Source organism: Onychomys torridus, chromosome 4 (genome assembly GCF_903995425.1).
Source record: "Onychomys torridus chromosome 4, mOncTor1.1, whole genome shotgun sequence".
In the NCBI taxonomy this organism is placed as follows: domain Eukaryota; kingdom Metazoa; phylum Chordata; class Mammalia; order Rodentia; family Cricetidae; genus Onychomys; species Onychomys torridus.
Window position 1 is genome coordinate 8,540,307 of NC_050446.1, and position 16,034 is coordinate 8,556,340.

General features: G+C 52.8%; 1 protein-coding gene across 2 annotated transcripts in view; it reads right to left on the bottom strand.

The window, feature by feature from the left end:
• Nucleotides 1–10,324: 10,324 nt before the first annotated feature.
• Ptpa (protein phosphatase 2 phosphatase activator) overlaps nucleotides 10,325–16,034 on the bottom strand; it is a 28,967-nt gene continuing 23,257 nt past the window's right edge. Inside the window, exons 9-10 of one of the 2 annotated variants that reach the window (XM_036186630.1) lie at nucleotides 13,607–13,714; nucleotides 10,325–10,424 (exon numbers count right to left, since the gene is read on the bottom strand). In XM_036186630.1, the coding sequence (XP_036042523.1) occupies nucleotides 10,347–10,424; nucleotides 13,607–13,714 (186 nt within the window). In that variant the 3' untranslated portion in view covers nucleotides 10,325–10,346. Of the gene's footprint in view, nucleotides 10,425–13,606; nucleotides 13,715–16,034 lie in introns of those variants that run through there. The other variant, XM_036186631.1, reaches the window with a different exon arrangement.

Consider the following 16,034-nt stretch of genomic DNA (forward strand, 5'->3'; position numbering starts at 1 on the left):
AGGCACATCTCTCCCTGGTGCCTCTGGGCCAGGACTAGTTCTGAAAAGATGGCTTCTGAAGCAGAGGAGAGGGGCTGTGGCCACCAGGGCGGGCCAGCACTTAGCAGCTGTGGCCATCCTGAGGTCTCACATCTGTGTGAAAGACTCAGCAGCCTCACACCAGTCAGCACCCTGAGCCAACTGTTCTTGTTTTCTTCTCAGTGAGGACATGCTGGCCAGAGGTTGAGATGGCACACTTGAACACTTAGCCCCATGTTTGATAGACAGGCTCGGTGCAGCTCAGGAGCCATCCGCTCCTGCAAGTAAGTACCCAGAGGTCCTGGGTTCCTGACTACAATCCTAGCACTATTAAGGCTGGGGTAGGAAGATTTCCCTGAGCTCTAGGTAAGGGCTGGGCTACAGAGAACCTGTCTCCAAAACCCAACACAAACAAAAGAAGCCCCCAGAGGCCAGCATTAGATAGCTTCTGGGGCCAGTGCATGCGCACAGGAGCTACTTCAGAAAGGGCTTGTTCATCTGGGAGGGGCCACCAGCCAGCCTGGCCCAGATCCGAGGGTAGGCCTATAATCCCCAGTGAGCAGGAGCCTTCCACCCAGTGCTGTAGTGTCCACATCTCTTAAACACCTCCACATGTCCCAGAAGGTCTCCTCCCTTGATCCAAGCCCTCCCTCCGAGTCACAAGGACAAGGACAGAATAAGCACTCAGTTCTTACCCTCTGTGTGGGTCCCGTTTTCCTCAGGCCTGGGGACATTAAATGAGGTTGTACTAGCCAAGCCCTGTATCTTCAATGGTTGATGCAGACACACTGTAATGCTTACTTACCACTTAGATACGAGGGGACCAAGGCTCCAGGTCACACACTGCGAAGTATAAGAGCTAACTCCAGGGCCCAAAGCTCCCTTGTACATTAACATCTGGCTCTAGAAAGATTGCCACATCTTGTAAGCCCAGTCAGAAGAGCCAACCATGAGGCCCACTTAGGATCCCCAATCTGGGACAGGTTACCTGAGAACAAGACAAACTCCGCCTTTTGGTTTGGATAATTCATATTCATATTCTCATATTCTCTCTCTCTCTCCCCCCCCCTTCCCTCCCTCCTTTTTTTTTTTTTTTTTTTTTTTTTTTTTTTTTGAGACAAGGTTTCTCTGTGTAGCTTTGGTGACTATCTATCCTGGAACTTGATTTGTAGATCAGGCTGGCCTCAAACTCACAGATCCACCTAGCCTCCTAAATGCTGGGATTAAAGGTGTACACTACCACAGCCCAGTGGGCATGGTTTGGGTGATTTTTTTATTTCAGCCTCCTCTCCCCCTATACACAGCCTTTTTTTGGACAGGGTCTTACAATGTAGCCCTGGTTAACCTTAACTCTCTATGTAGCCCAGGCTGGCACCAAACTCACAGAGATCTGACTGCCTCTGCCTCCCAAGTGCTGGGATTTTGGTGTCCCTTTTGAAACCCACAAGATAAGTGTTAAGAAACAACAGTAACAGGATTTGTCTACACACAGTCCAAGAGAACTCTGTGGGATCAGCAAAGGTCCAGCTAGAGAGGTTGTCACAGACAGAAGAACAATACTGAATCCAGGATGGAGCATGGCTTGTCTTAGCTACAAGGGCAGTCTATGGGGGATGTCCAGATCTGCAGATATCTGTGTCAGGTCCTTCTTACCAAAGAGCTGCTGGGGTTGTCCTGAATGGATGTGTCTTTGGTACAAAGAAAGATGTGGATAAGGCTGGACCCCCCTTGGAGGGGACAGGCTCTGCCTCTTTGTTAGGGTCCCCAAATACCCCCACAGAATCAGTGTTGGATAAAATAGAGCCACCATGTCTTAGCCTATACCCACACTTCCTCCACACTAGGCCATTCACAGGGAAAAGAGCCCTTACCTTGAAGACTGAACATGCCTCTAACTTATCAGAGGACTCAGAAGAGCCAGGCTGGGTCCTAGAGGGCATGCCAGGCCAGGGAGGCTTCAGACACACAATGGGGGAGAGATTTTCATCCCTTTCAAAAGCATGTCATTCCTCAGGGCTCTTTAGGAGAAGAGGTTTCCAACCAGTTTCCATCTGCCTCAGTACCAAAGTAGTATGTAGGCAGTGGAGACAGACTTAAAAATTCAAATCACAAAATGAAAAGCAGCTCGCTATGGAAGCTTACACCTTTAATCCCAGCACTCGGAAGGCAGAGGCAGGTGAATGACTATGAGTTTAAAGCCAGCCTAGTCCACATATGAAATTCTAGGCCAGCCAGGGTACATAGTGAGATCTTGTCTCAAATAAACAAACCAAGAAGGAAAGCCAACTAGAATGTCTACAATCCCTTTTTCTTCGCTGGGTCAGTGGTGCTTCACCTCTTATGGCCAAAATTGATGGCAGGAAAAGCAATAGGATTTTCCAAAACCCACGGTAGAGTACCACCTACGTCCACGAAGGTGGACGGGACAGAAGCCAAGGATGCAGACCTGCTTCTCTCAAAGGGAATGTGCTTTTCTTGGTCTCCTTCACTGCTTGCCCTACTTAACAACCCATAAGCTTCTTACCAAAAGGAACACAGAAGCCCCTATGACTGCCCCATCAGTCCCTAACAGCTCAACACTGGGGTATTTCCAGCCATTTCTGAGGATAAATCATGAGGGTAGAGGGCGGGCCTTGTCTGGTGGCTTCACTGCAGCATCCTAGCTTCTGCAGAGAGCTGGAACCAGAAAGCTCCACCCACACTGAGGGAGGGGAGGCGCTCAGGCCTGCAGACACACACTGGGGTCCTCTTTTCTCTCCAGCTCACAGCACTTCCACTTCAGGACTCTCGGAACTATGCTGTCCGAGGTTCCCCATCTCCAGCTCAGGCCACCACTGGCTTAGCCTCCCTTCCTATATCTCCATCACCCCTGCACAGAACAGGTCTTGACTCTGTCTGGCCATTCCCAAGTATGACCCCAGTGTCCGCAGCGTAAGGTATACTTCTAGAGACAGGAAGAAACATCAGATCCTGCTCCCTGGGCAGCGCCAGCAGGGCTGAGAAGGACGTCCATCAGCCCTAAAGGAAGCTTCATAGGCAGAGCCAAGAGCCTCCAGGCAGGCTGAACATATGGCTGCCTCTCCCCCTTGCTCAGAAAGCTGGTAGAACTTCTGCTGGACAGTTAAGTACAGCCTCCACAGCTCCATGTGCCTGGTACTTGGAGAGGCAGCCTGGTTTAGAAGGCTGAGGCCTTTCAATCAAGTGAGGCCTCAGCTGAGCCCTAAAGAACCAGAGGGTCCCCAATGGGGTAAAAGGGTCAAATCAATCAGTAGGTGAGAGTCTGAAGAACAAAGCAGCCAGTGTGGCTAGAACTCAGAGGCCGAGAGGGAGGGCACAGGCCAGGCCCAACACCCTGCAGGGCAGCTTTTCAAACTTGGCCCCTTTGGCTGAGCACAGGGTCTTATCTCACATCCTACTGTTTTTCCTCCAAGACAAAGTGACGGGACCCAGGCTTGGTGAACCCTTCCCCTTCACCATCTAATCTGTCCACTTCTTCCCAGCAGCCCAGGCCTCCCTGGCCTGCACAGGATGTGCAGATACCTGATACGGGCTTCCATGCCAGCACCCACCCAGATGCCAGGGAGCTTCCCCACTCCCTACACAGGTCCCTCATACATTCTGACACACCCACAGCGGTGCCCATCGTCCCCTATGGACCACTGGTTTACACTGAGTGGAGCCTTCCTGCTGTGTGCTAGCTCTGTGGTTAACGAGCTGATCTGCCTATCAGAACAGTAAGTGCAGGCACTGTGCAGAGAACTACATGTGGTTGTTCACATGAATTACAGTGCTGTGGGTGTCCCCAGGCCTGACTCAAAGCTCCAGGAGGCCACTTCACCTTCATAGATGTGTCCTGACACCTACATACTTCTGTTGTCACGGGCTCCACCTGATGCCCATGGCCTGTGCTCCTTGTTCAGGACTCAGTTCCCGGGCTACTCTTCAGCCTTCTGAGGGAGCCCTGGAACCCAGCTTGCCTGTACAACTAGCCACCTTCTTCCATGGCTGGGCCACCATGTATTTCCCCCACCTGTAAATTTCCTGAAAGCAGGAAACACTCTCATCCCTACAGCCCTGGGATATCGTTACGAAAGTGCTTGACGTTAGGTGGGGTCAAGAAAAACACACTGGTCACACCTTTCATCTCAGCATTTGGGAGGCAAAGGCAGGAGGATCTCCATGAGTTCAAGGCCAGTCTGGTCCACAGATTGAGTTCCAGGACAACTAGGGTTATACAGAGAAGCCCTGTCTCAAAAAACAAAAAAAAAAAAGAAAGAAAAAAGGAAAAAAAAAATACAACCTATATTGGGGGCCATTGAGACCCCAGCTTTGTTTCCCTGCAGAGCCCTCTCCTAGGAAAGGGCTCTTTCCTCTTACCTTCATGAAGCAACCAGGCTGACGCAGACAGACTCTCAAAGACAAGCTGCTAAGCTGGCTTGTTCTCAAGGTCCATTTGGCTGAGGATGGTGGGCACAGACATGCCCCTCCATGGAGGGGTTCCTTAGACCCAGATGTGGGCACAGCACAGTCATCCTTCATGGATACAGCATGGACCAGCCGAGTGAACCCTCTCACTCCTCTCTGGGTGTGAATGTACCCCAGGGCCATATCCTCAATGTTCCCACTCCCCCACAGACCCCTTCACTACCCTTCGGCCCTAGACAGCTGATGACCCTGCCTTGCCATTCCCTGCTCAGATAAACCTGGTACAATCCACCAGTCAGCGCCCTCTTGTAGGACAGGACAAGTACCCTCCAGCTGCCTGGGATGGCTGCACTTGGCCACAGGGTTGACTCGCCCAGCTCTCCTGTTCTCCGTCATCACCTGTGTACCATCCCCTAGGCCCCTTTCAGCATGCACAGAGCCACATGGTCCGCCTCCCAAAACCTCCCCACAACCCCGTCCCACCCACTCACAGGTTCTTCTGTCCTAAAGAAAGGCAGGCTGTGTGGTTCAGAGCACCGTGGAACACACACTGCCCACTGCACAGCCCTCCTTCCTCTGGAGGGGCTGAGCTAGGAAACACTGGCTGTGGGCAATGCCCAGGCCGGCAGTCCAGTGAGCACTGCTCTCACCTGCCCCACCCCCAGTACTTCCCTTCGCTGCACTCCTCACACTTGGCAAAGGTCTGCTGGCTCTATCCTATCTCCACGCCAACTGCTCCCTGAACACCTCGGCCAGTGCCAGACCAGACACGCCCCTCCCACTCTTTCTGCAGGCCTAGGCCCCTCTTCGCTTGCCCACCACCAGCAGTCAAGCGATGCTAGCCAAGAACTGGAGTCTCTGGACACACTTGCTTTCCCATCTTCCTTCTTGAGTGACATCTTCACACACCTGACTGGACGACTTCTCACCAGTCCCCATCCTTGGGGCTCTCAAGCAAGTTCTCTACCCAATTAGCTCACCCCAGGATTCTCAGGCCCCAAACTAAAACCAAACCCCAAACTCCTCACCTATCTAGGATGTGCCACTCAGCCCCAGCCCCTGCTGGGTTTCCTGGAGCTAGCAGCAACTCCATGGTTATACTACCTCCCCTGGGGGCTCACATCATCCTTCAAGGCACATTCAACTCTAATCATGAAAGTGTGAAGCATTTGACTCGAGATGTGGTAGCTCAGTTGGTAGAGAGCTTGCCTAGCATGCGCAAAACCCTAGGTTCAATCTCCTGCACGTCTCAAACTGGGTATGGTGGTGCATGCCTCTAACTCAGCACCAAGTGGGTAGACGCAGGAGGATCAGTAGATCATCAAGGTTTTCCTCAGCCAATCATCAAATCCGAGGCAGCCTGGGATACAGGAGACCCTGTCACAAACAAAAGGGGGGGGGGGGGGCAGGGGTTTGAGGAGATGGCTCAGTGGTTAAGAGGACCTGGGTTCAATTCCCAGCACCCGCATGGCAGCTCACAACTGTCTGTAACTCCAGTTCCAGGTGATCTGACACCCTCATACCAATGCACATAAAATAAAAATTTCCTAATGAAAGATTTTATTTTATTTATTTATTTATTTTTTTGTTTTTCAAGACAGGGTTTTGTTTTTTCCTCTGTATAGCCCTGGCTGTCCTGGAACTCACTCTGTAGACCAGGCTATCCTCAAACTCACAAAGATCTACTCTGCCCTGAGTGCTGGGATTAAGGGGTACACTACTGCTACCCAGCTAAAAGATTTTATTTTTAAGATTTTTTTCTTTTTGGCCGGGTGGTAATGGTGCACACTTGTAATCCCAGAACTCGGGAGGTAGAGGCAGGTGGATCTATGTGAGTTCGAGGCCAGCCTGGGTGAGTTCCAGGACAGCCACGGCGGGTACACAGAGAAACTCTGTCTTGAGAAACTAAAAAAAAATAAAAAAAAAAAATTTTTTTTTTGGCAGGGTGGGTTTGAGATAGGGTTTTGGTGCCTGTCTTAGATATCAATCTGTAGACCAGGCTGGCCTCGAACTTACAGAGGTCCACATGGCTCTGCCTCCCAAGTGCTGGGACTGCCAGGCAAGATCTTGTTTTTATTAGTTGGGCATGATGGTGCACAGCACTCAGGAGGTAAGTAAATCTCTGTTGAGTTTGAGGGCAACCTAGTCTATGTAGTGAGTTCAAGGCCAGCCATGGGCTATATAGAAACCCTGTCTTAAAAAACAAACAAACAAATTTGTGCTTTGTCTGCATATAAGCTCATGTGTGCAGTACCAGTACCCATGGAGGCCAGAAGGCATTGGATCCTCTGGAACTCAAGTTATAGAAAGTTGTGAACCGGGCTGGAGAGATGGCTCATCGGTTAAGAGCCACTGGCTGTTCTTCCAGAGGTTCTGAGTTCAATTCCCAGCAACCACATGGTGGCTTACAACTATCTGTAATGAGATCTGGTGCCCTCTTCTGGCCTGCAAGCATGCATGTAGGCAGACCACTGTATACATAATAAATAAATAAATCTTAAAAAAAAAAAAAAAAAGAAAGAAAAGAAAAAGAAATTTGTGAGCCACCATGTGGGTGCCAGGAGCTGCACACAGGCCCTCTGCAAGATCAGCAAGACTTTAAACACTGAACCATCTCTCTGGGCCCTTACTTTCATTTGGAAAGGTATCTTATGTGTATGAGTGCTTTGTCTACATGTATGTTTGTGTGCCACATGCATGCAATGCACACAGGCCACAGAGGGCATCAAATTCCCTGGAACTGGAGTTACAGATGGCTGAGCCCCATGTGGGTGCTAGAAGCAAAACCTGGAGCTTCTGGACTTAACCTAACCCTTATATTTATTTATCTATTTTTATTTTATGTACACTAGTGTTTTGCCTGCATGTATGTTTATGTGAGTGTTGGATCCCCTGAAGCTGGAATTATAGATAGTTGTGAGCTGCCATGTGGGCCTGGGAATTGAACCCAGGTTCTCTGGAAAAGCAGCCAGTGCTCTTAACCACTCAGCCATCTCTCCAGCCCCTAGCCCTTATTTTTAATTACATGTATATGTATGCATCTGTGTGTGAGCATGTGCCCATAAGTGCAGGTGCCCATAGATAGATTGCTCCACATGAAGATATATTTTTTAAATGTGACTGCACAGCTCTCAGGTAGATAACATTGTATCGGTGTGGTGGTTGGCATGAAAATGGCCCCCATAGACTCACAGGGAGTGGCACCATTAGAAGGTGTGGCCTTGTTGAAGGAAATGTGTCACTGGGGGTGGGCTTTGAGGTTTCAGAAGCTCAAGCCAGGCCCAGTGTCTCTCTCTTCCTGCTGCCTGTGATCTGGATGTAGAATTCTCGGCTTCTTCTCTAGCACCAAGTCTGCCTGCATGCTTCCATACTTCCTGCCACAATGATAATGGACTAAACCTCTGAACCTGTAAGCCAGCCCCAATGAAATGCTTTCCTTTATAAGAGTTGTCAGCCAGGTGGTGGTGGTGGTGCACGCCTGTAATCCCAGCACTCGGGAGGCAGAGGCAGGTGGATCTCTGTGAGTTCGAGGCCAGCCTGGTCTACAGAGTGAGTTCCAGGAAAGGCGCAAAGCTACACAGAGAAACCCTGTCTAGAAAAACAAAAAAAAACCAAAACAAAACAAAACAAAAGATTTGTCGTGGTCATGGGGTCATGGTGCCTTTTCACAACAATAGAAATCCTAACTAAGACAGTTTGGACATGCCTGTGTGTAACAAAAAACATCACCCCCTATTAATTTCTTAATTACAATCCACTAAATAATGCTGTTCTTTTCCGGTATGCTGTGGTCACAAATACACAGCTATTGCCTGGGAAACATATAAGCCATTAGATTAGTGGTTCTCAACCTGTGCATCTTGATCCCTTTGGGGCTGAATGACCCTTCACAGGGGTCACTTAAGACCATCAGAAAACACAGATATTTACATTATGATTCATAGCAGCAGCAATAAGGAAGGCTGAGACCCACGGCTCTAGACCATGGTGCATTATTATGCCTGCTTTTTTGGATCAAGAAACTGAAGCTCTGAGAGGTGAAGTCAAGCATCACAGATTTCCTCCATTGTAAGCAGCTGGCCTTGGGCCTGAACTCCAGTGTGCTGTACTCCAAAGACTAGAATTTGGCCAACCAACGGTGTCTGGAGAAGAACAAGGGCACTGAGCTGAGGCTCCTTTTCCTGCCTCTATGCAAAGCCTCTAGGGCCAGCTGAAAGGCTTCTGTTCTCAGGACAGGTACTCTCAGGGTTGCCTGGTGTCTAAGGAGTCCCACTGTCCAGCCACACTCAGATGGGCCACACCTAAGAACCAGGGACAGGGCTGATGGGAGTCCAGAGGCGCTGCAGGAGGGCACATACACTGTAACAGTGACAGCACAGCATGTGTTATGTGCCAGGCCTAGACTCGGGGTCACCAGCGCCACTTGTGACTGTACCCATCTTCTAGATGAGGGTGCTGGGTTCAGAGCAGAGGGAGACCTGGGACTTGACTCCTCTTGTCTGCTTGAATCCCTGTCACACATCCCTTCCCAGAGAAACCAATGGGGAGGAGACCTGCCGGAGAACACTCACTCAGCCGTGTCAGGAAAAGATGTCTCACACAGGGGCCGGGTGTAAAACAGAGGCTTTAATCCAAACAGCAAGGGAGGTGCAGGCCTAGGGACAGGGGAGGGAGAGGCGCAGGGCTAGGGGCCCAGGTAGGGGGTGGCCTGGCCCTGGAAGGGAGGCTGGCACTGGGCCTTTCCTGGACACCAATGACTGGAGTCCCAGCTCTGTGCAGACAGTTGCTAAGCTCAGGCCAAGCCCCGGGGCTGTGTCCGTGTCCTCTCCCCAAAGGCTCCGAGGACACAGACACAGGATGAGCAGTGGCAGAAGACAGGAGGAGGGTGGTAGGCAAGCCTGCACGTGCCAGCTCAGCCACAGCATGGGGGGGGGGGGGAGACTGCTGACTGGGGCTAGGCCCTCTTAGCAGTCCCGCCCATTCTGAGTCTGTGCCCAGGACCAGGGGACCCTTGCCTCACCTCATGAAAGGTCGGTCGGTCGGGAGAGGGCTGCCGCCTCCTCTGCCATCTCACACCAGCCCCAGACCGACCCAAGGGAGCACAGCAGCAAGCAAGGGCCTCAGGTGACGCTCAAGGCCATGGAAGCAGGGGAGGGGACAGCACTGGTCAGGCCTAAGACTGGCGGGAGCAGACCAGGTTCTCCACATACAACAGCCCTAGTGCCTCCCTGAGTCTTTACCATTCTCTCCCTGCCAGAGACAATTCTGGAAAGACAGTCCTCACCCACTCTACAGGCTTTCCCAGGAGCCCAGGGAAGCTTCCGTAGCTAGGCTACCCCCAGGAAGAGGAGCATTACTAACAGTCAGGAAACCTGGCAAATCCAAGGGCCAGGGAACAGAAGCCAGAATGAGGATGGGCACAGGTAACCTCAGGGCCTAGGAGGCTACCTTGAGAAGGCCAACCTCATCATCTCGCCCTTAGCCCTCCCCAGCTGCTGACAGCCTCAGCCTCCAACCCCATAGCAGACAGCTCGGGAAGCTGACCAGCCGCTCCGGAGGTGCACATTCCTCTCTGAACGAGGAGTCCCATCATGGGAAAAGGGAAGCAATGGGAAGAGCAGGCCGCCTTGTGTCCACATGGGCCTGGGCAAGAGGGAAAGAAGCAGGGGGACAGGGTGGGCAGGGGCCCTGAGACCACGTCCCAGCCCCTCTTCTTGCTTGCCCAGCAGACAGACAGTCAGAGACTGGCCACGCCTCGGTCAATTCCCCCAACTCAGGCCCTGTTCAGCACCCATCTCAGTAAAGAGCATCTCATCAAACAGAAAGAACACAAGGTGGGTGGAGGGTGCCGGGTCAGAGGGGACAGGAACCTGGCCAGGGTGGCTCTGGTGGCTCGGCCTCTCCTAGCCTGACGTGACAGGATGGATGGGCAGCAGGCTCCCGAACTTGAAGTGCTGGATCACAGGGAACTTCTCCAGGCACTGGGGAAGGAGGGGAGACCAGGAGGTGAGGCTGGGCTGGCCTCTTGCGTCCCCAGGGGCCCAGACAAACGTGAGGGCTCAAACAGAAGCCACCTCTATGGGGTGTCCACTAATGCTCAGGAAGTCACCCAGTCAGAGCAGCCCTGGCCTATACAAGGAAGGGTGATACTTGTTCACCCTGTCCTTCCCCACCTCCCATTCAAAAACACACACACAGTAGACACCTAGACAGGCACAGAAACAGAAAAGATCCCCACACCCCCACAGCCCAGTCCTGCCCCTACAGGTGTGGGGACATCTGAACACAGCTGAAAAGAGGCTGGACCTGTTCTCTGTAGTCTCTGGGTCTCTTTAAAGTGAGACAATCAGTGGGCTCACACCTCTGCCCCACCTTGGCAACAGCCCCTGTGGAGGTCAAGGCAATAGCACTTATGGTAGGCAAAGGGATGGGTACTTCCTGAGCCCAGTTCAGACCCCAGGCAAGAAGTAGAGAGCCACAGGCAGCCTGACCCCTATATCCTTGCCTGCCACAGGCCATCACTGGTTCAATCTCCCAAGCAGTAGCCCAAGCCAGGGTGTGAGGATAGGCTCTGCCTGGCTGGCCTGGCCTCCTCCTATACTTTGGCCTCATACACAGCCCTCAGTGTGCTAGGGACCTGCAGGCTGTTGGGGAACAAGATGTAAGGACTTGGGGGGTGAGGGTCAAAGAAGACACCTGACTGGCTCGCCCTCCCTCTCCCCAGAAACCAGCTTCAGCATAAGCTCCAGTGACACACACAGGACAAGTAGACAAGACTGAACTCCAAAGTGGAGCCGGGCCTGGGCACGGTAGGGAGAAAGGAAGTGCAGGGCGTCCCTAAGGGAGGAGGAGCGGCATGTCCAGGCCTGAGGCAAGGCAGCTGCCATGGTGCTTATGTCATCAGGAAGTGGTGGGAGTTTGGAGGCCACCCCCACCCCCAGGGCCTGGAATTCCAGAAAGGGTCAAAGGTCAACCTGCCTCAAGCGATCACAAGAAGAGAAGCCAGAAAGGCAAGTGGGGGAGGGGCACGAATTGTCCTCATTTGGTCCACAGGACAGGCAGAACCTGGGCTCAAAAGAAGCCATAGGGCTGAGGAAGTCCAAGACCCCAGGGCAGGAGAAACATCTAAGAGGGCCTTTCTTCCAACAATACTGGCCAGCTACTGTGCCTGGGCTTCAGAAGCCTGTCACCCCAGGCAGAGTCCAGGCTGGGTAGTCTGTGATTCAGGGAGAGGCAGGCCTCTCCAGGTACAGTGATGGCCTTCAGGACAGAAAGACCCCCACCACACAAGGCCCAGAAAACCCCTGATACTTCTCTTCAAAACCAGGTCAGGCAACTTGACAGTTAATTGCATGTCCTGAGGCTGCCTAAGGCCAGGCCGGATTGGGCCTCTGCTGGCAGCTCAGGGTGCCATGGCCTTGTACTTCAAGTCTAGTGAGCCTTAAATGTCTTCCCTATAGACATTTGGACTGAAAAAGTAGGTCCTTTCCTGGGCCCTCTGGGCAAGGGCTTATGAAAGAGATAAAAATCCCAGCATGTGGAAGCAGAGTCAGGTGAATCTCTGAGTTTGAGGCCAGCCTGGGCTACAGAACACCTCCCCCCCCCCCCAACAATATAAAACACACACAAAAAAACTGGGCCCTACAAAGCCTTGAGGTCCTCACGCCTATCAGCAAGCTGTAGAATTGCATTACAAATCCAGCGTTGGCATAAGGGCCTGAGCCAGGGCAGGGGTCAGCTCCCACCTGCAGCATACACCAAGTGAAAGGTCTGGTCAGTCACTGACCTTTCATCCAACAACTAGAGATACCTAGCAACCCCTTCAGGACTTCAAGTTCAGGTCAAGGCTGCCAAGGCCGGTGTGCCATGCCACCAGCTTGTACCGTATCTGCTCCCCCCCAGCCTGCAGATCTTCTGCCTCTGAAAGGGGGACAGGGTTGCAGGCCCTCCCTCCCCTTAGAAGGCTGAATCAAGGCAAGTTTGAAGACACACAAGGCCAGCATTTAGGAATCGAAGCAAGGAGGCAGCTGGAGTCCTGCCTTTGATATAGGAGAGCTACACACCCTCCATGCTGACACTTCCCTGCAGTGCCATGGACCAGCAGCAGCAGGTCAGACTTTTCTGTATTTCCCACTGGGAATCTGCAGAAATAAGGCTGTGGAGACAGGACCAAGGGTGGTATCCGGGTGCTGGACTTGGCCTGCTGAGCAGGAAAAAGTCTGGGCAGCTCCAGGAATGGCCTCCCAGATGAGAGGTATGTGGCTGAAGCATAAACATAGGATGTGAGAGAAAGAGGGTCAGCAGAGAAGAACAGAAGAAAGCTGGCCAGGCCCAGACCTGGTCGGACCATGTTCTATTAATCACTTCAGGGCCAATCCAAGGGCACTAGGCAAGCGGGAAACATTTGCACTACCAAATCTGGCTGGCCTCTAGAGCCTTCCCCGCTGTCCTGCCTCTGACGATGGATAGGGTGAGCTCTGAGCCCAGTGAAACTTGACTTCTCCAGAAGAGAAGGTATGATGTCATCAGAATCAGAGATGGACATCAGTAGGAGAATACCAGAGGCTGGGGGCAGGCAGGGCTGCACAAGGTCAGAGACAAGTAGTCCCAAGGGTTAGTGTGCCCGAGTTGTGGGAGGGCTGTGGAGGCAGGAGAGAGAAGGTAAGAGTCTTCTCCCCTTTCTGGGGAGGAGAGGACGGAGGAACTAGGAAGGGCAGGCCCTTTCAGCAGGGAGCTTCCCAGCCCAGCTTGTGAACTGAAAGCAGGAAGAACACCTACATCCTTCCCATTAAACAAGGCCAGGGACCACCCCTGGCCATACCCTCTTCCCAGTCACCTTCTGCAGTAGGCTAGCTCACTTTGGACAGTGGCTCCAGGATTACACCCACCCCAAGGACACCCTAGTCACCCTGGAGAGACATTCCGGTTAGCAGAGCTTTGAGGGGCCTCAGGTCATTTGACGGAAAGAGAGTCTCCAACTTCTCTAGCAGCAAGGGCTGTTTCAATCCCTAAGATACACATGGCTAAGGGGGGCCTCTGCCCAGTGCCTTGACTGCCTATCAGGTTCTGAGGTCTCCAAGTTCCAGAAAGAATCAGTAGTCCTGAACGCGCCCCCAGGACTAAGTGACAGCAGGGGCAGGCATGCTGGCCAGACCCCACTCACCTCCGCCTTATACATGCGGATGAGGCCTTGGTTCACTTTAGACCACGAGGGGACAGCACTGATGTTCCACAGCTGGTTGGAGTGCTCTGCAAAGGGGCCGGTCTTCATCTGGAAAAGAAAAAGTCCAGGAACTAGAGAGGCAGAGGCCAGTGGGGGTCTAGTCCTGCTCTCATGCGGCCCGGACCCAAGAGCACACATGCACACACGGGAGACCGGGAGGCACACTCATGAGGGGAGGAAGGGGCTTGGCCTGTGAGCCCTGCTGAAAACTATCACCTCTCCTGCCCACATCCTCCGGTTACCTTTCTTTCCTACAGACTGGAAAACAAAGGCCCCAACCCCAATACCTATTGAGTTTAGCAACCCTAGGAAGACAATATCTCCACCCTGGGAGAGGAGGACGTGTTCCCATTCAGACAGCAGCCAGGCTCCCTTCCCCAGACTGTACGGGCTTGGTCTGTACCTGCCAGGCAGACCTAGAGGGGGGCAGAGGGGCTGTGGGAGGGCCGGCCTGTTGAGAGCTGCTGCCTAGCAGACAGAGGGAAGAAACAGGTGGCTGACAGGAAGGAGGCCACAATTCCAGAGCAGGACGGGAGGAAGGTTTGTTTGGCCAGGTCAAGAGGAAGGCAGAAATGAGCAAGGCAATAAGATTGGCAGTAGCATGGCCAGTCCATCACTATGTCCTTCTCGCTAAAGAACCTGACTCCAGGAAGGCAGGAGGTTCTTGTGACATCAGATCCACCTGTGTCCTGAGTGGATTCTGCTAGTCATAGCGCAAGGCCAGAACAACTGTATTTATTAACCATGTAGCTCACTCCCTTCCTAGTTTACAGGCAGCTTTATGTTGGGAACAGGGCTCAGCATCCAGCCCCAGGCTACAGAGGAAGACAGAAGAGAAAAGCCAAGGAACTGAGTCTGGCAAGGAACAGAGACTTGGACCTTAGTCAGTGGAAGGTTCCAGAAGAGGCTCTACATGGAAGTGGGGGTGAGTTAGGGCTAGTCCAAGGAGAAAGGATAAACCCACTCTTTGTAATGGGACATCACAGGCCACTTGGATGCTGTGGCTTCACCTGGCCCACTCCCACAGGCCTCTACTTCAGTAAGAACTTGTAGATTTACACTAGAAACACTGCCATTTTCCCTCCCCCGCAAAAGTCCCCAAGGAGAGCCTGTCTCAGTGGCCCCTCCCCCAGTGGTGGTCACCAGACTTCCAAAGCCAGCCCTGCTCTCTACCAGGCGTTTGTGGAGTCTTTCCTTGACCAGGAACAGGAGGCACCAAAGTTTACAAGGCCCCTGCTTCCTGAGCCGTATCCCAACACCCCTGCAAAGACTCCACCCTCAGCCTCTCTACTTCCTGCCTTCATCTTGCACACCAGCAGGCCAGAGGCAGGAGACCGCTGGAGCTGTGGACCAGGTGCCCTGCCGACCTACCCGCTAAGCCAACTGCTTTGTCTCCTAGCAGGTGCTCCAGGCCAAGACAGAAGGACATGAGACTCTGTCTGGAGGCCCAGCCTCTCTCACTAGCAAGGGATATTCGAAAAGGGCTCTCTGGCAGGCTGCAGAGTTGTGAGGCCCAGGACATCTCTAGAGAGGCCACCCCACCCCCAGGCCTCAGTGCCTCCGGTCTCCCAAGACTTCAGGAGGCTCTGCAACTCAGAGAAAGAAAAAAACAGATGAGGGAAAAGAAATCAGGGGTGAGAAGACAAAAAAAACTTAGCTCATTCTAGCCACAAAGGGAGAAGAGAGAGAAAGAGCGAGAACCAGCAAGCAGAGAACTGCAGACCCGCGGTGACCCCAGGGGAATCGTGTGAGTCAGAGCAGCCATATTGAGCAGGAAATTACTCACAGACGCTGCGTTCCTGCCTCTCCACTCCCCAGAGAATCGGCCTTTTGTAAATGGTTCCTCTGTCAGTAACTGAGGGGGATGGGCGGGGTGGGGGAGGCTCAGCACAGCGCCTTCCTGTCAGCTCCTTCCCTTCCAGCTGAAATCTGATCCCTCCCTTCCCAAAACTCCAAATTTAGAAGCCAGATTGAAACTGAAATTCTTTTCCTGCCTGCCCTGGACTCTTAAAGGCGCCAGGGCTGCATTTCCTGATGAGTAGGAGCTCTGCAAGGTGGGCTTCCTCCGCTGCCCTGCCCAGAGCTGTCAAGGCAGTCCCAACACGAGGGAAGCCGTTTCCTTCCCAACTTCCTTGGGTTTGTTTTACCAGGAGGGATTTCAGGTATCCAGAGGCAACAGAGCCCTGAACACCTCGCAGACTTTCCAGGATGCTGTGCGCCAGGGTCTGGGTGATCCTAATCAAGCGGCTCACTCACTCATCAGAGCTCATAAAACGCTGCCCACTCCTCTGAAATGCACCGGGGGTGGGGGTCTGGGGGTGTGGGGGGGTGGGGGTCTGGGGGTCTGTGGGGGGGTCTGGGGGGGGGG